The sequence below is a fragment of the Bubalus kerabau genome, chromosome 4, assembly GCF_029407905.1.
Source record: "Bubalus kerabau isolate K-KA32 ecotype Philippines breed swamp buffalo chromosome 4, PCC_UOA_SB_1v2, whole genome shotgun sequence".
Classification (NCBI taxonomy): Eukaryota; Metazoa; Chordata; class Mammalia; order Artiodactyla; family Bovidae; genus Bubalus; species Bubalus kerabau.
Window position 1 is genome coordinate 170,596,836 of NC_073627.1, and position 22,548 is coordinate 170,619,383.

The 22,548-nt window shown below is 41.2% G+C and overlaps 1 protein-coding gene across 5 annotated transcripts in view; it reads right to left on the reverse strand.

Annotated features, from left to right (window-relative positions):
* ECPAS (Ecm29 proteasome adaptor and scaffold) overlaps positions 1-22,548 on the reverse strand; it is a 107,857-nt gene that overhangs the window by 17,997 nt on the left and 67,312 nt on the right. For all 5 annotated transcript variants that reach the window (XM_055579313.1, XM_055579312.1, XM_055579309.1 and 2 more), the window contains 16 exons: positions 20,331-20,465; positions 19,364-19,526; positions 18,748-18,920; positions 17,386-17,487; positions 14,303-14,426; positions 12,367-12,512; positions 11,939-11,993; positions 10,863-10,977; positions 10,232-10,300; positions 9,395-9,512; positions 8,944-9,111; positions 5,053-5,132; positions 4,228-4,333; positions 3,397-3,444; positions 2,178-2,299; positions 441-591 (listed from right to left, as the gene is read on the reverse strand). In XM_055579313.1, the coding sequence (XP_055435288.1) occupies positions 441-591; positions 2,178-2,299; positions 3,397-3,444; positions 4,228-4,333; positions 5,053-5,132; positions 8,944-9,111; positions 9,395-9,512; positions 10,232-10,300; positions 10,863-10,977; positions 11,939-11,993; positions 12,367-12,512; positions 14,303-14,426; positions 17,386-17,487; positions 18,748-18,920; positions 19,364-19,526; positions 20,331-20,465 (1,875 nt within the window). The remainder of the gene's footprint in view (positions 1-440; positions 592-2,177; positions 2,300-3,396; positions 3,445-4,227; positions 4,334-5,052; positions 5,133-8,943; positions 9,112-9,394; positions 9,513-10,231; positions 10,301-10,862; positions 10,978-11,938; positions 11,994-12,366; positions 12,513-14,302; positions 14,427-17,385; positions 17,488-18,747; positions 18,921-19,363; positions 19,527-20,330; positions 20,466-22,548) is intronic.

The window sequence follows — 22,548 nt, forward strand, 5'->3', positions numbered from 1 at the left end:
CTCTGATTAAGAGACTAGGGAACTATAGTATACCTAAAAAAGCAAAATACTTTTGAACCATGCCAAAGTCTAGCTAGACATCCTCTTGACTTGTAGAGCAAGAATGGTTCATAGAAAAAGACTCAGAGGGTGTAGACTTAACCCCTAAAAAATAAACAAACATGTACCAAAAACTCTGTTAAATAAATGCACTGATGTGTTTTTTTGGATAGAAGTGTCATTTTTCACTCACTTCACATAATAGTATATGAGTCCTCTCCCTGCCCACCCCATTACTAAAAAAACACTGCATGTGGTTATAGGAGTCAAGTTGTTTCAAGAGTGTTGAAAGTATCATTTGAGTTGTGAAGTTTGACCAAGGACCCTGGAGGACCTATTCAGTATCTTAACAGGGCTCTCCCTTCACAATAATTATCAATACACTTGTACTGTCAACTCACCTTTTCTTGGTCTGTAGCCCGGAGGCTCAAATAATTGAGAACTTGGGGCTCCAATACACTTAGGGACTCCAGCAGAGCTGGGATGAGTTTTGGCGCATGTGGCTTCAACATGGCTCCTGCACTTTTGCTGATCTTCACCAGGGTGTTGATACTACAGACACACAAAACACAACTCTTGAGTTCTTTTAACAAAAGGAAGAAGCCCTACAAGTCTAATCATGAGGATATCCTGCAGTTACCTGCGTTAAGGAACATACTCCCTTGGGTTCAGAGCCTGGTCTTAGCTCTGTGTTGTTTTTCTGGGTTTTATTTCTACTTTTGATTAAAGAAAATTTCACGCATGTATGAAAGCAGAGAGGATCATAAATGAAATTCTATTATATTCTCCACTCAGTTCAACAATTAATAACCTTTGGCCAATCCCGTCTCACTTATACATCCATCCACCATACATACAGATCACACATATATTTTTTACCCCTGCCGTCGTAGTATTTTGAAGCATAATCCCTAACTTAACTTCACTACGTGTCACCAAGAGAGAGGGACTCTTTATCATCATCAAAATACCATTTCACACCCCAAAAATATTAAGAATTCTTTTCATTATCATCTAATATCCAAATTTCCCTGATGGTTTCACAAATGTCCTTAAGAGCTGGTTTGACGGAATTGAATCCAGAGTCCATCCACACACTGCAATTTACTGCATTTCCTGAATCTTTTTTCACAGTGCCCTCCTTCCTCTTTTTTTCTTATAACTTATTTGTCCTCACTGATCGTATTCTGATGGTATCACTTAACATGTTCCTCTGTAGCTTATACAGATCTGTAGGCTAAATCAAGTTTAATTCAAATTTTTTTTAAAATAAGAATCTTTCACAGATGGTCTGTCATGTCCTATCCCATCACATTAGGATGCTTATCTTTTTCTGTGCTCTTAAAGAGTGATCAGAGGGTTGAAGTTTGGTCAGCACAAACCAACCATCCATTGTAATTCTCCCCATCAGCCTTTCACCAGTGGAATCAGAGCCACTTACGATCATTAGCTGGGTCATCTTACTGATGACGGCAAAATGGTGGTATCCTAATTTTATCATTCCTCTGCATCTCTTAGCTGAATCCTTCTAAAAAGAACTTTCCCAAACCAACTACTTGATTACCACAAAAGAGTGTTGATACTATTAATTTGATCTAATATAAAGAGTGAAATAAAAATGGAATTCATGAAGTTTCTAGATAGTATTCTAGCTTAAAAAAAAAAACGAAACTAGAATCTTTCACTACTGACTTTAACTTAGAAGAGCCGTATAGATCTAAATACTTGTTTCTTGAATATTTCACAGGTAGTAAACAGCTTATTTTAAATCTAATAATCGGTGAAATGTTACTAAGTAATATAATCAACAAGCAAGCTTCCCAAGACCTTGCTTAACAGAGGCATAACAAGATGTGCCTGCTGGGGGCAGAGGCCAGTGACGAGAAAAGAGCACACCGCCCTCAAGGCTGAGGCAGGGTGCAGAACGCTGGGCGGAAGCAAGGCTCCCAAGAGAATGTCTCTGCAAAAATGTTCTGACTCGCCACTTCTCACACACACTCTTGGGTCACCCCAATGGATTCTCCTCAACTCCCTTCTCCACATGTTTCAGAATCTTAACCTTTGAAGAAATCCAATTTCTACTGGATGGCTAAGAACTCAGTAAGTCCAGTATATTCATCTCATCAGCTGATTCAAACCTGAGGGCTCGAACTTCCGTCACAGGACTCATCATTCCTTTGTCCAGAAGGCAGGGCAGGAGGACAGCAATGGTTCTCTGGCCAGCTGCTCCCTTGGCAGGGTCACACATTTTCACACAGACCTCACAGACAAAGAGCACAGAAATTAGTGAACCTGAACCCTCATCTGATAAAGCACTCATCTGACAAAACACTTCCTACTTCCTACAGCCACAGAAAAGAGTAAGTGATGCTGCACTTTCTACCATTCCACAGAGAGAAAACGAAGACCTCGTGATCTGGGGTTGAATCCTAGGGCTGCCAATAACTAAACAGAAAATCTGGTAACACATTTTACTTTCTAAGCTTTGGTCTTGTAATTTGTCAAACAGGCAACAGCTAAAGATGAAATGAGAAACCATTTAAGAAAGCACTCTGAAGAGGCTTAAGGTACTGTCACTATGATGATCATCAATAACCTTGGGCGGCAGCATAGCACAGAAGTCAAGAACACAAATGTGGAAGGAGAAACACCTGGGTTTAAAACCCAGTTTTACTACGTACTAATAATGTGACTTACAGCAAGGCATATACAGCTAGAACACATTAGAAGCCCTGATACACCACAAAACAAAATGCAAATGGGAAACTAGTTTCAAAAAGGCTGCCAACCTCTTAACTATGAAAGGCAGGTTAACACATAAACAGAGCAATAATGAAGAGAACAGATGCTTGATCTAAATGTCATGTGTGCTTCAGAGTCAAGAGAAAGTCATATCTTATATAAAGGCCCAGAGGAGCCGACCATTTAAAGAGCCCAGAGATAACTTTGTTAAAAATACTCGTATTCTAATGTCATAGCACCCAGTTTCCCATTCACTGGGCCTCCCTCGTGGCTCAGCTGGTAACGAATTCGAATTCGCCTGCAATGCAGGAGACCTGGGTTCAATCCCGAGGCTGGGAAGATCCCCTGGAGAAGGGAAAGGCTACCCACTCCAGTATTCTGGCCTAGAGAATTCCATGGACTACAGCCCACGGGTTTGCAAAGAGTTGGCACACGACTGAGTGACTTTCACTTTCTTTCACTTTTCCATTCATTGTTAAGAACAGTAGACTGTAACATGAAGTCAATTACAATGCAACTAAATGTCACTTTATATGACAAAAAATCGTCATTATTTTTATTGTCACATAGAATCCTGCCCCACTTCACCCCCAGTAAAAGATTAAGAGTTTTCACCTTGCTCAGAGTTTTCAGAGCTAGTTCTGCTGCTTTTCGTACAGATTCCTAAAAAAAAAAAGAGAAGTCTGATATCATACAAGTCAGAGTTTCTATCTCATCTACCCCCAAACGTGCATTTAAACTGCCTTCAAATCTACACAAACTGATGAAAAACCCTACTTTCATTAACAAGTAAAAACAGTCTTTCTCTAGGCTCTGTGCCCATCAAGGAGAATATTACCATGAGGGACTATTATTTTTTAAATTAGATACAACCTATTTTGATCATACAAAAATATGGATATTAAATATAACAGTTTAGAAACTAAATTGATTATAAAAGCAACTGTGTGAAGATGTATGTGAAGATTCTCAAAAACCTAAAAAATCTCTGATGAATAAAGAAAAAAAAAGAAGCATCTAATTTTAACTGTAAGATTGAAAAATCTAAAATTTAGATTGCGAAGGCAAAATTCAGAGAAAAACTGGACACATTATTTGGGAATGACTGATCCAACTTGTGAAACTGATCAAAGTAGAGTTATATTGGATTATTTCTAAACTATTATTTGTCCTTCATCAATAGCATCGCAAGATCTCTACTGAAAGAAAATCAAGCAGTAGCTACCCTTTATTTTTAAAAAAAAGGTAATTAAATTTAGACCTAAAGATACCTAACCTTACCACTTCACAGACAGATCAAGACTGAAACTTTGGAGGAAAATTCAAAAAATTCTGGTCTTCTAAAAAATTGTATGGATACTGAATTTTGAAATATGTAACACACATATCTTAACAATTCCAATTTCTGCTAGTCTACAAATAAATGCAGGTTTATTTATACAGTACCTTTATATCATCTTGTACTCTAAAGAGGGTTTCCCAAATTTCTGGAAGTTTATCAATGATGTCATCTAGGGGTCTTCCTCTTAATAAATCATTCAGAGCTAAGCAGCTGAAAATAAACAATTTGGTTTCAAATATATGATCAAAAAAGCTCAGTCTTTTACTACAAAATATTCATATCAGATAAGAATATGGTTTCTGCCTATACCTGCACTCTTAACCTCTTTACTCCAAGATAGGTCTGCGTACTCTCCCTGTGATGCCTGATATACCACAGGCATAAGGCATTTACAACCATCAAATGTCTGTGTCCCACAACTCTAATATAATCTCTTTCAGATGACACATCATCATTTTTCACTTAGCAATACACTTCCAGAGCCTAGCACACACTACCAAGCACGTGGCAGACACTGAGTAGACCTAAATTATTTATGGATAAATAAATGCTACCCTACAAAGTTATGAGACTATATAAACGTACCCTGATGTCTAATTTAACAAGTGATCTTCTACTTTAATCAGGCTGGCCAAAAAGTTCGTTCAGGTTTTTCAGTATGGTGGCATGGAAAAATCTGAACAAACTTTGGCCAAACCAATAAATCATACTTAGAAAAACTAAGACAACTTAGGAAAACCACTGGCTTAAATACCATATAGCTTAAATACTTAAAAACCATATAGCTTAAATGTTATTAATGATCTAACCCAACCAGAAATATGCTTTTTAGTGGTTTTAACGCATTCTTTTTGCACAAGGTATAAAACTTGGAAATTTGAAGGGGAAAAAAATGCAGTTTTGACTAGTTTTATTTCCAAAAATGATACCTGGATTCTCGAACTCGCCACATGTTGCTGGTTAGATTCTTAACCAAATCTTGAAGAATTTCCTTCAAATACTTATCCACCTAATGATAGTAGGATAAAATTAAAAATTCAAAATCCATCAATAATCAAATGATGCATCTCTACCACACTCTGTTTCTATATGTAACAGCCTAAGTGTCTCTCTAGGCCTTTCAGTCCACAACTCTCTCCCCACTTTGGTTGCTAAAAGCTGCCCAACCGATCATCTTAAAATGCAAGCACGATCTCTTATTTTCCTCAGTGTGTGATAATAAAGTCCAATCACCCAAGTACGCATATGAAGACCTCCTGCGACTCTCTGGCTCCCACGGTCTCAGGTCCTATCTCACTTCCATTCACCTCCACTTCCTGGCACATATCACCTCGAGCTCTTCTATCACCTACTCGCCTGGCTAACTTCTATTTCTCCAAGATTCAAATCAGGCATCACCTTCACAGACAAGAATCATCTATCTGCCCCATATGCCCACGGCACCTGCTTAGGTGCATCATATCAGCCGGCACGGTCACGGTCCTGCCCCTTCACACTGAGACCTCAAGAGCAGGGACAGCATCTCACTTGTGTTTGCCTCCCTGGCACCTCGCACAGTGTCTGGCACATGAAGAAGGATCTGATTGTTCGGAATGAAGATGAATTTAACCTTTTAGCTTTGCTATACACTTCTCCATTTGATAATAACAACACACTGATAGCAGATTGACTTTGACTGACTGATTCAAAACTGGGAATGGAATACGACAAGGCTGTATATCGTTACCCTGCTTATTCAACTTATATGCAGAGCACATCATGTGAAATGCCAGGCTGGATGAATCACGAGCTGGAATCAAGACTGCTGGGAGAAATATCAGTAACCTCAGATATGCAGATGACACCACCCTAATGGCAGAAAGTGAAGAGGAACCAAAGAGCCTCTTGATGAAGGTAAAAGAGGTGAGTGAAAAAGCTGGCTTGAAACTCAACATTCAAAAAACTAAGATCATGGCAACCAGTCCCCTCACTTCATGGCAAAAAAGAAGAGGGAAAAAGCAGAAGCAATGACAGATTTTATTTCCTTGAGCTCCAAAGTCACTGTGGATGGTGACCACAGCCATGAAATTAAAAGACACTTGCTCCTTGGAAGGAAAGCTATGACAAATCTAGACAGCATACTAAAAGGCAGAGATTATCACTTTGCAAACATCAGTCAGTATACTCAAAGCTATGGTTTTTCCAGTAGTCATGTACAGATGTGAGAGTTGGACCATATAGAAGGCAAACCACCCAAGAACTGATGCTTTCAAATTGTGCTGCAGGAGAAGATTCTTGAGTCCCTTGGACAGCAAGGAGACCAAACCAGTCAATCCTAAAGAATATCAACCCTGAATATTCATTGGAACGACTGGTGCTAAAGCTGAAGCTCCAAAACTTTGGCCACCTGATATAAAGAGCCGATTCACTGAAAAAGACCCTGATGCGGGGAAGGCAGAAAGAGAAGGAGGCAGCAGAGGATGAGATGATTAGATAGCATCACTGACTCAACGGACACAAATCTGAGCAAACTCTGGAAGAAAGTAGAGGAGAGAGGAGCCTGGCATGCTGCAGTCCGTGGGGTCACAGAGTTGGACAGGACTTAGCAAGTAAACAACAATAACAGAACTTCAAAACTTATGGCTTTTCCACTTTTACTCTCATAGGTAAGAGAGGTTTTGTTATCCTCACTGATATGCAAGAAAACCAAGAGAGGAAGGGAATAATTCATCTAAGAGTAAAGAAACTAATGCCTTTCTAAGCCCATGGATCTAGACAGCCTCCAGTGATCTCATCCACACCTGTGGCTTTACCTTCCATGCACAGAGATGACACTCACATCTCAAGAGCCTTGGCCTGGGCCCTGAACTCAGCCTACGCGATCTCGGCTGACTCATCTGTACCAAGTACTCTCCTAGAGCATACAGAACTCGTCGAACCCTCAGAGGGAAACCCTCCAGTGCCTTCCAGCACCAGACACGAGAGAGAGGAACGGGCAACATCGTGCTTAGGGATGGAAAGACATGGTAAGGGTCGTGGGGTTTGTTTAACTGAACTAGGATTTGCTGTATGACACAGGGAGCTCAACTCGGTGCTCCCTGACAACCTAGAGAGGTGGGAAGGGATGGGAGGTAGGAGGACGTTTCAAGAGGGAGGGGACATACGTATACCTATGGCTGATCTATGCTGCTGACAGGAGAAACCAGCACAATCTTGTAAACTAATTACCCTCCAACTGAAAATAAATTTAAAAAATTTTTTAAAGAAATACAAAACAGAAAAAAAGAACAACTAGACAGGAGATCAACAGCATGATAAACTACCTAAATCCAACAGACGTTTATGGAACATTTTCTTTTCAATAACAGCAGACTGCAAATTCTTCCAAAGTATACATGGAACATTCTCCAGGGTCACTACTTGCAAGGTCATGAAGTGTTTCAAAACATTTAAAAGGACTGAAATCATACAAAATGTGTTTGATCATAATGGAATAATAATAAATAATAATACATTAATAATCAATAACAGAAGGAAACTATATCCTTCAACCCATGATATTTTCATGTTTTTCACATGGAACGCTCTCTGACCTACTCCCATCCTTGGAAAAACAGCAGCTAAAATAAAATGTTATCTGCTTGAAAAGATAAATCAATAAAAAATAAAGTGATCTAGGAAGCCACCAAAGGATCTCAACCCAAAACACAATCCAATTTGCATTTTTAAAAATCACTTTTACTGCTGGTAAGTCAATGAAGGAGGGCAAATAGAAAAGATGACAACGTATTCATTAGGGAAGAACTAGGAAAAAAAGAGAGTAGATTCAAGAAACATTTTGCAGGGAATTCCATGGCAGTCCAGTGGTTAAGACTCAGTGCTTTCACTGCCACGGGCTCGGGTTCGATTCCCGGTCAGGGAGCTAAGAGCCTGCAAACCACACTGTGAAGTCAAAATAAAAAAAAGAAAGAAAGAAATACCTTGGAAGAAGAATGAACAGAATTTGCTACTAGATTCAACTGAGGGTCGGATGAGACAGACAACAACCAAGATGCCGCCCAGTTTTGCAGCTTGGGGAAATGAACATAGAAGAAGAGAGCGGGAAGGCTGTGATGGTTTTTGTTTTTGGCCACGTGGCATGTGGGATCTTGGTTCCCAGAACAGGGATCAAACCCGCATCCCCTGCAGTGGAAGCACAGTGTCTTAACCACTGGACCTCTGGGGAAGTCCCAAGGGAAGGCCGTTTTTCTTAAGTCCTGTTCTGAACGTGTTATGTCTAACATATCTTGAAATGACATCCAAGTGACAATGTCAAGCAGGCAGTGAGATATAGCAATACAAGTCAGGAACATAAGTCGTGCCTGGGTCAGAAGAATAAGACTGGGAACCATCACAATCAAGGTGACATTTACAAGCCCTGGACCTGAGAGCTCATCTCAAAGGAGAAAGTGGAGAGAGAAAAAGGTACTCAGAGGCAAGTCCTGAGAAATCCTAGTATCTAACAATGCGAGAGAATACGAGAAGCAGCCAAACAGGGTAACTGCTGCTTCCTCATCCACCTCCTGATCTCCACCTCATCAGTGCTATTGACACAGCTTTCACTGGTGTGGATACACTGCCAGTTCCTTAGCCATCCTCCCACTAGACATTTCATTACTTCTATTTTTGAGGTTTCAGTAAATGTTGCCATGAGCATCTTTGGTACCTTGAAAGGAGGAAGAAAGCAAAAAGATGAAACAAAGTCTATTTGTTTAAACAAACAGGTATACAGAGAAGAAAGGAAGGTAAGCCTGGGTTTACATCCCGCCTGTAATCTGGGACAAGGGTTCACAGATACTTACCATTGACTTGTCAGTGACCAGTGCATTCCAAATACTTGTCATGGCCTGTCGAATGCCAAGGTTGGGATCAAACTGGTAACGATAAAGACGCGGAACTAGCTGAGGCAGGAAAGGAGCCAGCTGTTCTCCAGCTCTGGTAGCAATTACATTAAAACCAAAAGCAGCACCCTAAAAAGACAGTAGCAAGATGAAGTGGTTCAGACACACCTATTGCAATAAAATATTAACACATTAAATACCACAAAATTTTCCCTCCTAGCCTTGTCGCTGAAGACATCCTGATTTGCTGAGTGTCCAGTATCAATACGGTACCAGCGCTGGGGTGGGACAGAGCTCTCTCACCAGACTTGTACAAAACACCCTGTGTTATCAACTGTCACCGTCTGCCAGTGAGGTGGGTTTGATTTGAAGGGAAGAAAAAAAATAAAACTGTTGGGCAACAGCCACTTACCTTCCTCGAGTTCCACATCGCATGATGGTTGGCTAGATTCATAAATTTATACACCAGATCCGGCTGACTAAGATCACTTGCCAGAGAACAGAGCTCCTTATAAGTAGAGAGGCCCTGGCTTGAAAACAAGAACCAAAAAGTACACAGTAATGTATTTCTCAACCTCCTGTCTAACAAAAACTACACTACCAATATTACTAGGACATTTTAAAATTACAGTTTCACTAAATTTCCAATATTGAGTTATCTCTTTACCACACAGGCAGAGAACCAGGGTGAAGAGAAACTAAGAAGTCGCCTAATTCAGTTCTCAGCAACAGCTGGTGAATGACCTAAGGCACGTACAATGCCCGTGCGGGTGGAGCCCTCATCACCTCCGAGGCAGCGATAATCCTTCAGTACACTGTGCACCAAAGTCTGTGGATCCTGACAAAGCCGTCTGAAGACAACTTCTGTCTTCCCGCCATCTTTTCTAAGCTAGAGTGATACGAACTTTTTTGAATCGCCCTCCCAGTCCAGTCCCGGGCTCCTTGATGGGTCAGGACCTCGTAAATATGGGCAGCACTTCAGCTCCTTCTTGGCTCCTGGCCGCGTCCTGACCCCTCACTCCCCAGGTGAGGACCCCGGGGTCCCCTTCAATCAATTCCAGCACACAGAGTTCCATCTCAGTCTGGTTTCCAGGAAACTGAATCTAAAAAACTATGCGGTAACTTTTCTTTGAAGGGTCTTCTTCCGCTAACACACAACACTTCCCACGAGGCTGGAAATCAACTTGGTGAGTGTCCTCTCCACTGGACGGAAGGCGTCTCCAACGATGGGTGGATCTGGCACACTTACCCGTCGGGGGTTTTGCCAAGGCTTCCTCCCTGAAACACCACTGTCTCTCCGGAAACTTCATGTTTAGCTCTAAACGAAAACAACAGCAAGAATTTACATAAGCCTCAAAATTTTCATACTGCCATTCAACTAATGTAAACATTTCAACTGTAAACTGATAAAATCAAATTCCCTATTAAGTATCTACAGTGAGCAAGATGTAAAAGCCAACTTGCCCTTCCCATTAGCCTGAGAATTCTGTAAAATAAAGTCTAGGAAGAACAAATAGATTATCTTCACAGATCAGACTGTGCAGGATATGCAAGTCCTCTTTCCTGTCTTCATTTCCGTTTAGCCAATCATAATTATGGTACTTCTGTAATCCAATGCTTTACCTGTCCCAAGATCATTCAGTTTTCAAAGCCTGAGTTATTGGCATGTTTGTAAACAGTAATTTAGCTTACTTTCTAAACAGTATACACTGGATAATTAAACTGCTGTCCACAGCATAGTAGCTAATGACCTGCAATTTCGAAAAGGCTTAATAAACAGGAAAATCAAAAGCTGAACTTTCCTTCTTTCACTGCATATTCTTGGTATGTACAAAACTTGCCCTGCGTGTTCAAATCTGAAGTTTTCAAGTTCACTGTACCTTTTGCCAGTCATCAGTGTTTCTACAAGAGTGGAAACCAATTCCTGTTGATCTTGTTCATTGCCCAATTCATACACCAACCCAAGGCCTTTTGAGGCAACATCCTGGCTCAGTTCTACACAAAAGTCAGACAAAACAATATTCTTTTAAGAAAAATTTGTTCTCTAGCCATCAAGTGAAAAAAACTTTAATAAACCTGTAACATTAACCAAAAATGATATCAAAGCAAAGATACGAAAATACCATCAACCTATTTTGTTAAAAAAATGTATTAAATCATCTGAGTGGACAGGACACCAGCCAAGTCCCTGTAAACGAGAACTGCATTCACACAATATCCAACTCACCAATCAAGCCAACCCTGCTGGGCCTCAGTGGGCAGAGCACAGTGACCAACAGTCAGCGGATGCAAGGTGCACACACGAGACACAATCCATATCAGGAGAACCCACGGGTAATTTATAAATGAAAGCTCAATATTGTATCACATGTTTAAAACAATTTATAAAACAAAGCTACTATTTAAATATCTAACACATATATTTGCACCCTCTCCTAGCTTAAATCACAAAGGGAAAAAATGAATCCTAAGTAGAAGAAAGCTATTATTTAGTAGAAGCTACGAATGTTAAAGATAGCCTCGGCTCCACTTTCAAATGCAAAACTGATCTAATGAATAAATGATTCATTAATGAATAAATGATTCATTAATGAATAAAATTAATGGGCTTCTCAGGTGGCGCTATAGTAAAGAACCTGCCTGCCAATGCAGGAGACATAAGAGATGCAAGGGATGTGGGTTTGATCCCTGGGTCAGGAAAATACCTTGGAGGAGGGCATGGCAACCCACTCTAGTATTCTCGCCTGGAGAATACCATGAGCAGGGGAGCTTGGCAGGCTACAGTACATGGGGTTGCAAACAGTTGGACACAGCGGAGCAATTAACACACACAATGAATAAGTACGTAAGAATCAAGTTTCCTGTAGCCTTCTTTTATGGTCATAATCTAGATTTTTCAAAATTTACGATACAAGTTTAAAGAAGTTTGGAAATCAAATATTTACCAATAACTTACCATCATTTTCTGACAGAACAGAAACAAATGCACTCTGGATTTCTTTAAGATGAGACTGAAATGAGAAAAGAGACATTCAGAACACTGAAACTCTACCCCCTTGGGAGACTGAGAATCTTGCTCTCGGGGTACACACCACCTGTGAACGTGGCCAAGTTCCCTGAAGGCTGCACCCCTGACAGCAGTCCATTCACACAGTCCAAACCTCCCCGCCCTCCCCACTTCCTCTGACTTTACGCCGTCACGTTAAGCATCACCCTCCAGTGCATATACACCAGGGATCAGCCTTCATTCCTTCACGTGTAGCTTATCTCACAGTATCTGTTACTGGTTAACGGCCCTTACCCCATACATTTCCCTCCGACACCTATTATAAATATTTCACAAACAGCCTGAGCAGAGCCGCATCGCGCCTGGAGACGGCCTACCTTCACTTCACTGTGGGTATTGAGCTTCCGCACAAGGGAAAGGAGCCAGATGCATGCTGCTTGCCTCATATGTGGGTTGGGACTGACGATGTGTTTATTTAAAATCACATCCAGCACCCAGGGGACCACATCATTAACTTTGGCTCCTAGGGAAAAGAAAAGAATGACAAGAAGCAAATTAAAATAACTGAACAGAGCTTCCTAAAAAAATATTAAAATTTAATCAACATTTATTAAACAGAACAATCCTACAACATATTAATATCTAAACAGATAAGGTGCTTAAATAAATTGCTGAAGGAACTGATAATCATTCACTTCAGAACCCAGCAGAAACTAAATAGCCTTTCAAAGGTACTCAGACACCTCTAGTTTCCTAGAATGAACAATTATCACCAACATGGGGGAGGTTAGGCATGTGCAGTGGTAGAGGGTGTGGAAAACAGAGCTCTGCACCTTCCTCTTCATTATGCTCTGAACCGAAAAAAACTTCTCTAAGACACTATCTTAATTTTTTTAATATCTGTATGATTAATGTAATTTTACTCATTTAAATCATGACTGCAGGGGGAAAATGTTATTTCCCTTCCTTCATATTCCCTCTTGAACCTTAACTGCACATTAAGTTTTTAAAATAAATGGTTTTCTTTGTTTTTACATTTTTATTGGGGTATAGTTAATTTACAATGTTGTGTTAATTTTGCCTTAATTTTCATTATCCCCATTTTCTCTGGTGTCAGCAATTTTTCTTTCTCTGCTGTATCTTTCCCATCTCCCATCTAAAAACTAACACGTAAACCAACCTCTGTTAACCTCGCTTTCCTCCTCCAGCTACTACACCACTGTTCTCCTTCCTTTGTCCCTTCAGAGTTCCCCAAGCTCAGCACTACTGAGGCTGGCAGGATTAGCCTCAGCAGGACACCTTGCTATGGAGAGCCATCCTGTGCCCTGGAGGATGTTCACAGCATACAAGAGATGTGAAGTCACTCTATCTGTAACATGCAGTCAGAAAGTACACATTCCTTCACCTATACAGTCACTAAAAGCCAGAGCAACTCAGTGGAGAGATGTACCTGCAGCATGATTGGCACTGCGTGATAAAGAATCAGGGTGGGCTTCCCTGGTGGTAAACAATCTGCCTGCCAATGCAAGAGACACAGGTTCAACCCCCTGGTCTGAGAAGATTCCACTTGTCAAGGAGCAACTAAGCCCAGGAGCCTTATAGAGCCTGTGCTCTAGAGCCCACATGCCCCGACTCCTGAAGCCCAAGTACCCTAGAGACTGTGCTCCACAACAAGAGAAGCCACCACACTGAGAAGCCCAACACCGCAACTAGAGAAGAGCCCCTGCTTGCCACCAACTAGAGAAAAGTCTACACGCAGCAACAAAGACCCAGCACAGCCAAGAATAAATAAATAAAATTACTGATGCAGGGGGTAGGATGCGGGAGGGCAGTAAGGTTCCAGAGGGAGGGAGGTATGTCTAATTATGGCTGATTTGCATTGCTGTACGGCAGAAACCAACACAACATTATAAAGCAGTTTTCATCCAATTAAAAAATAAATTAAAAAAAAAAAAAAAAGAATTGGGGAACACAAAACTTGGGAGAATGCTAGGCCCTGACCTCTGACACTGGCTAAACACCCCAAGGAATCCTCATGGACAGAGCACAGGTTTGAAGGGAATGGACAGCTAACTCCTCGGCCTCCTTGCCAGAGGGCTAAAGAAATGGTTCTTGCTCATTTTGTGCTCAGTCTCCTTTAACCAGCTATCTTTCTTGACTGAGCCGAACTCAGAAGACATATACAATTATGGGAAAAAGAGTCAAAAAAAAAAAATGGAATGTATATATTTTTTCCTCTGGCTTCAGAGGTGGTAACAAGAACAGAAGAGAGTTACATGGTGGGAATAAACGGATTTATTGACTACAAGGTACCGGCGGGGGGCGTATACTCCTCCTCGGTTACCAGCCAGGCGTCCCGGGCGGCCACAGAACTCGTCCCTACCGCAGCGCTGGTGAGGGCTTCACCGATGGTGAACTGCAGTTCTGTCTGCTTGGCCTGCAATGAAGGGGACAGAAGCCAGGGTCAGAGGGAACATTTCAAAAGCATCCATTTCCATAAAAAGGCCGCTTACTGGTCTTGTTTCTCAGCGTGCTTTGTTTGTTTCCACTCTTGCCTGGAACGCTCTAACAGGATGGTTGGAAAGTGGGGCAGGGTGAGGGAACAGGGCGCCCAAGAATGACTTGAAGATCTTTTCCCAAGTCCACGTTGCACTTTTCACCTAAGCAGAGAAGCAATAAGCGATTTTTAATCTTTGGAAGACTGGAATCATTCACTTGGGGAGAAGGGCACAGACTGCGAAGCCATACACATCTCAAGGGAAATTCTGTCTCTCACCAGTTGAGTTTAACAGCATTAAACTCTGAGCCTCAACGTCATTTGTAACATGAGCATAAATAATACCATCACCCACCTCGTTCAGGCCATAGGGATTAAACAAGATTAATGTACAAACGGTGACTAGTAGACACCTGATTGGTAGTAATTGCACAATAACATTGGCCTTTATCACTGACAGACATCTCTCTGTACACTTAAATTACATGCCATCTGCAAGATCCTCTCAAATGGTGGTCAGGGCTTCCCTGGTAGCTCAGTCGGTAAAGAATCTGCCTGCAGTGCAGGGGACCCGGGTTAGATCCCTGGATCGGGAAGATCCACTGGAGAAGGAAATGGCAAACCATTCCAGTATTCTTGCCTGGAAAATCCCATGGACAGAGTAGCCTAGTGGACTATAGTCCACGGGATTGCAAGAGTCAGACACAACAACTTAGTGACTAAATCACCACCTCAAATGGTTCAGGAAAAAAACCCAAAGAACCAAAAAGCAAATGTGGTAAAATGTAATTTGGTGAATTTGGATGAAGGATACAGAGGAGTCCTTTAAATTATTCATACAACTTCACTTTAAATGTGAAATTATTTCAAAAATCAAAACTATGTATATTTTATACATATACCCCAATTTTTAAAATCAAATTTGGAAACTGACACATCTCACAATTGTGAATCACAACTAATATGGAATTGGGCCAGTCTTTGGCATTTCTCTCTCATGTTTGCTAGGAACCAGAAGAGACTTAAGGATAGGAGAATAAGAAGAGAATGAAGAACAGAGGCATGAGGGCTATGGGAATACTGTGGAGACAGATGACAGTTTAGCTAATCCAAGCTCAATCTCTGGTGGCTCAGATGGTAAAGAATCTGCCTGCAATGCAGGAGACCTGGGTTCGATCCCTGGGTCAGGAAGATCCCCTGGAGAAGGGAACGGCAACCCACTTCAGTACTTTTGCCTGCCATGGACAGAGGAGCCTGGTGGGCTACAGTTCTCGGGGCCACAAAGTCAGAACGACTGAGAGACTAACACACAAACACACACATACACACCTCGAGGCTGCGAAGAGTCGGAAACAACTAAGAGACTCACACACACACACACACACACACACACACACACACACGGCCGTGGAGAGTCAGAAACGACTGAGACTCACAGACACACGCTCTACCAGCCAAGGGCTTTAGGCTTGTAAGGCATCAGGTGCTGACACCTCACGCCTCCTTCTCTGAGGAAGAATGACCCAAGGGCTTTGGTCTTACAGCCTTCCTGGTCAAAAGCTTCTCTTGGCAACTCTAAGCTGAGAAAAGCTATCTCAACACAGAGGATCTCATAATAGGGGTTCATTTTATGTGCCTGTTTTTACACGTTCACATGTTAATACAATGTAGTTGGCATTACAAACAAAAACAAAACTCCCTAACTCCATCTGTGAAGATGATATCTAAACTTTTAACTATTCTAGAAATAAAGAGTGGCTGAATAGAGATCATTACATTATTATTCTACTTCGGTGCATGTCTGAAATTTTCCATAATAAAAAGTCAAAAGAAAAAACAACCACAAAAAACTTTTAGGACTCTGTCCTAGCTGACTGTGAAGATATTTTGCTTCTGGTTCTTGCTCTTTTTTTTTAAATCCTTTACTCTCTCCAGCATGTTTCAAGCTGTTCATATTTCTAAATTTCTAAACTCTTATAATGTCCTCAGTAGCAAGTTAAGAATCGAGACAAACCTTCATTTATTTATATAAAACTGGAAGAAACCCATCTATATCACAGATTTAAAAAAAGAAAAAGGATGAGAAACCAGACATCACAAACTTTTCCCCAAGAGGTTACAATGTCAGTGATATCCAGGGACAATCTGACATGAGTTTAATTTCTTGTCAAAAAATTTCACCTCAAAAATACTTCATCGAGACTCTACCAATCACACCGCCTGGCCCCAGTTTTATGGGCTGCAGGGTTACAAAACAAACTCTGCCTTCAGTCTAGTGGGTAATTAGAAACTGTGATAAATGTGAAGAAAAATATGGAGAGGCATGAAAGCACAGAGAACTAGAGAATCTACCCTCGTGTGAAGGGCCAGGGGAGTTTTCCAAAGAGGTACAGCAACAACCTGAGAAAGAAGAAGTAAATAAGGGTCTTTCAGAAGCTCAGAACAAAGACAGACAAAGAGGCTGGTGAAGAAAAATGTGAGTAAGTGAAAAGAACCGAAGCCCAATTGGGGCCAATTTTGCTGAGTCACCGATCACACTGGCTAGCAGCTGTCTACTTGGAGGTCTTCTCCACCACATTGGACGTTTATCTAGAAGACATCAGACTCAAGAGCAACCAGAACACCAGCACCTACTCCCCACAGCCAGCTGACTGGGTGTATTTCCCCTTCTACTCACCCTGCACCACACTTTACAGAACAAATCATGAGATAAGGACTTCCCCGCACAGGTGACTCAATCAATGCTATGTCTAGCACAGCCCACAGCTGGTACTCAGTAAGCACTTGGTGAATGAATGAATAAAGGTCTCATTTTAAAACCTCACAACATGCAAAATTCCAACAATAAAAAAATGCCTTTTGTCTAAATGACTTAACAATCGGATAGCAATATAAATACCTCCACAGAATCCATCAGACCTTGCAAGAGGAGCTTCTGGTGAGGAAAATCTCCATCCCCAACTGGAAAATACCCCAGTGTTTGGATAGCTCTTTCTTTCATCTGGAAGAACAGAGAATTTTTTTTTTAATGAACTATATAACAGCTTGGCCCCAGAAAAATGTCTTCTGGGAGAAAAATGAGAAGGTAGGGTGGAGGAGTCTCACTAAATGCATCAGTGTAAGTTTTTTTTTTTTTAAGCATTCAATTTCACAGAATTATGTCTATAAGACACTGGAGGTTGAAAGACACGAAACTTAAGTTTATTAAGGGTCCACCACTACAAAAGAAGGAAGCACAGTCTTTAACTAGCTCAGTACCCTACAAACCATAACAGTTATAAATGTAGACTCTAGGCCCAGAAGAACCTAAGATCGGGTCACAGCTAGACCATTTTTAGTAGCCTTTGAGGCTGTGTGACCTCAGGCAAGTTACTTCACTTTTCTGAATTTTCCTCCTCTGGGAAAACAGAGATGACAAGCATACCTACTCCACTAGACCTTCTGAGGATTCAGTTAACAAAAGCATGTGAAGCACTCAGCATATGCTTGGATGGTAATGACTAGCTAATAGCAGCCAATAAAAATTACATTTTGATCTTCTCGGTAAATTTTAAAAATAGCTAGATTGAGAATAAGATTACATATTTATTAAACTTGTAGTAAACTGAGTTTTTCTGTTCATTCAATCATCTTACATTTCAACACTGAGGTACTCTTAATCCCAAAGAAAAATTTTAAAGTCTATGAAAGTTTTTATCTAAAATTAAAATACTATAAAGATCCTCTGGGCTTCCCTGGTAGCTCAGACAGTGAAGAAACTGCCCAAAATGTAGGAGACCTGGGTTTGATCCCTTAGTTGGGAAGATTCCCTGGAGAAGGAAATGGCAACCCATTCCCATATTCTGGCCTGGAGAATCCCATGGACAGAGGAGCCTGGTGGGCTACAGTCCATGGGGTCGCAGAGTCAGACATGACTGAGTGACTTTCACATTCACATTCAAAGGTCCTTTTCCTCAGAGATGACTCACACTGCTTACTAATGCCCAAACTTATTAAAACCCACCTGATTATAGGAGACTAAGATTTAGATCTGGTCTGAAATTATAAAAATCATGTAACTATTTAACACTTTATTACCTACCTTTTGCATGACAGAAGAATAAACTTGATGCATTTAATCTTTACCCAAATCTTAACAAGTTATGGGCCTTAATTGGAGTAACTGAGTCAAAAAGGCACACATACCAAGGCTATATACAAATCACCCACAACTCAAAATTAAACAGTTTTTAGAAGAGAAGGGTAAAAGGATGAGACATGCCTTATTTGTTTCTTTACTGGAGGGTATTCTGTTTAGCAGGCTTTCCACAAGATGCAGCTTGGTAAAGCCCGATCCCTCACTGGGGATTGGGAGGGGACCATTTCTGCCAATTTCCCCCAGGGCTGTACAGGCAGCAATCGCCAAGAGAGGGGAGGTACTATCCAAAAATGAGCCTGTGAACACATTTACACAAAAGAGAATTATACTTTATCACCCTTGGAATACAAAGCAACCAGAGACGTAATTGAGATTTTCTTAAAGACAGCAAATAAAAATCAAAGTCTACAATATATTTTCTAGTTGATAATTTGTTATCATTTCTTTAGTAATAAAACACCACAGAGTGGGGTCCTTTTTTGACATTTAAATTTTTTTCCATAATGGAATCACCTCTGTTAAACAGCAACAAATAGAAAAAATATATAGAAAAATGGGAATACCTTCAGTGTTATTAAAAACAGAATTTATTTAGCATTAAGATTTTGTGAAAAAGCTCGTGTGTTTAGAGTGCAATGCTATAAAAAGAAATTAAAATGTTACAATAAATTTTAACCTCATTCAAAATCTTGTAACCTGTTTATGCTGACATCCACATCAACATAAACACGTTAATTACCAATAGTTTCGGTGGCACTCTGAATGAGCTCCTCTTGTTCCGGCAGGAAATCAGCATGTGTCTCCACGTTTGGCTGCTCTGCCATTTTCATTTTCTTCTTAGCCAAATATCTTCCTACTGTGAATCCCAGTGCAAGCAAGGATCCGTGCTGTATCTCAGGGCTCTGGATTTAACAACACAACAGCGTATGTCTTGTCTCCCTCTCACACGTGTGTGAATGCACTGCAATAACTGTGTTTATCACAGTCATCTCCCCCATAAAACACAAGGCCAAAGAATAAAGTGATCATGGGAGGCTCCACGGGATGTTAATAAATCAGCTAGCGAACAAGAGAAACCTAGAGTTTCAAACACAGAGAATTCTGAGAAGTTGAGTTTATATTTGGATTCCCTAATCCCATACTTCAATTCTGGTGAGGTGACTCCCTCAGTGCTCTCTGATAAGCACATACGCTTTCTTCTCCCTTATAACACTTACATAACTATGCCATCATAATTTCCAAGCATGATTTTTCCCCTTCTGCCAACAAAATACAACGAACTAGAGCCTATTTATAATTGCAAAAACCTCCAAACATGGCAGGCAATAGAATACTTGAAAGCACATGACTTCAACGGTGCTTCCTGATGGGACAGGTACAAAGAGAGGTGGCAGGAGATGGGGAAGAAAAAAGGAACCAACATTTCTGAGCACCAAGCACTACGAGAGCTTCTCGTGCATCTACTCCCCATTGTCGTCGTAGCACCTAAAACCGTGCCTGTGAGACACACGGCACTCAAACTTGTTGACTGGACTGACTGAATCCATGTGCTATCTATCTCATTTCATCTTTACCATCACAAAAGCAAGCAATTTATGCGTTCATTTTACAAATGAGAACATAGAAAAAATATATTAGATGCTTTTGTAAAACCTCTATTTCACACACACACACACACAAAGATAAAGGCAAAACTGATCACATACATGATTGTCCTTTGTAGTCTTTATCAGCTGTTCTATCATTGACTTCAGCTCATTTCCCGACACTGTAGATACCACCACGGAATAAAACAAGGCTGCCAGTTCACGCATCTCTTCTTTACTGCTATTCATCAGACTCTGAGCAATGTAGAAAGAAATATGTACATGATAAAGGATCATCTCCCTGCTGACAACTTCTAACGTTTAAAGTTAAAAGAATACATGATACATTACAATGTTCAAGTTACTGGTATTTTTGAGAAAAGGACACAACCTATTATTTCAAAACAAAATAAAGTCTAGCTACCCTCCCTTTCTGAAAATGAGCATTTTAGCTTTGAGGCATCTGATGGACGTGGCCCATGGGAAAGAACACATGGTTGCAGGTGGCACCTCTGGTCACGTGGTGGCGCCCTTGCACCATCCCTGCCCTCTGGACCACAAGGGCATTCATTCTCCCTTCTGGCAAGTTCCTGCACTTCCCTGGGTCCTTAGCACAGAGGACCACCCCCAAACCCCCAACCCCAATCTATTCTTTGGGAACTTCTTCCTCTTCAAGAAAGAAAGGGACCTGCATGTGCCCGAATGTCACTGCAGACTTCTGATGTTACCATTTCTGAATAACAGTGAGTCACTGCAGGCCTGAGCCAGGCACGTCCTGTCCTGAGAGGAGTTCCTTGTCTCAAAATGCACCTTCATCTTTGGAGAACCTGTGCATGGGCCAGGAGGGGGCAGGAAGTGCCAGGATTTCCTTCCCAGGATTAAATGCTTTTTTTCTTTTTTTGATTGGAAGGTGCTAATGCTAAAGAACCTGCCTAAGCAGGAGACATAAGGGATGTGGGTTCGATCCCCGAGTCATGAAGATCTCCTGGAGTAGGGTATGACAGCCCACTCCAGAGTTCTTGCCTGGAGAACCCTATGAGCAGAGAAGCCTGGTGGGCTACAGTCCATAGGGTCACAAAGAGTTGGACATGACTGACCACACACAGGGTAGACCAAAATATCATGCACATTTTCATCAAAGATATAAAATATAAAACAGGTGGAATTAATATACAGCTGATCTAAAACAGAGGTTGACATGTTTTCTACAGAGAGCCAAATGATGCAGCAGTTCTACTCTGCCGCTGTGTTAATAAAAGCAGGCACAACACATGGGTGTGGCTGGATTCCAGCACAATTTTATTGACGCTATAATTTCCCCATGTCAGGAAATTTTACTTATCTTTTGATTCTTCCTTCAACCCTTAAGAAATGTAAACACCAGTGTCAGCTGGCAGGCCACACTAACGGGAGGCAGGGCGGACGCGGCGCACAGGCCGCAGACTAATGAGCCCTGGTCTACAAGGCCACAGGCCTAAAATCATGTTAAAATCAGCAAATCTCCACAGAGTAAAAAATCTTTTTGAACTAGATGCAATTTCATGAGACTAGATGTTTTAGAAAAGGGCAAAACTCACTCCTCTTGGTAAATTACATTCATGCATTCACACTTAAAAGAATCTGTACATGTTACCATAATTCACACTGTACCTTCCAAAAAGAACTGCATTATGTAGCACAAGAAGAACACAGAACTACATAAGCCAGACCTGTACTAAGACAGATTATTCATTCTACTCATCTGAAATTCAAATTTAACTGAGTATCCCACATTTTTATTTGCTAAACCTGGCAACTCTTTTGGTGTGACCATGGGAACAAAATGCTCTCCAACAGGGATGGTGGGAGTCTGAATTGGAACTACTCATGGCTCAAATGGTAAAGCGTCTGCCTGCAATGCAGGAGACCCGGGTTCAGTCCTTGGGTTGGGAAGATCTCCTGGAGAAGGAAATGGCACCCCACTCCAGTACCCTTGCCTGGAAAATCGCATGGACAGAGGAGTCTGTAACCCATGGACGGCAGGCTACAGTCCATGGTGTCACAAAGAGTCAGATGTGACTGAACAAGACTTCACTTTCGCTTTCACTTTCTCACATGGAGGATGTGCGCTGTCTAGTAAAATTGCATCCATGTGTCCTCAATTCCATTTCTGCAGAATCCAACTAAAAATACACCCACTCGTATTCAAAATGACAGACTGTTCATTGCAGCAGTCTGGAAGTACCCTAAATGACCATCAATAAGGATCTAGAATAATTCCAACTCAATGGACATGAGTTTGAGCAAGCTCCAGAAGATGATGGACAGGGAAGCCTAGCGTGCTGCAGTCCTTGGGGTC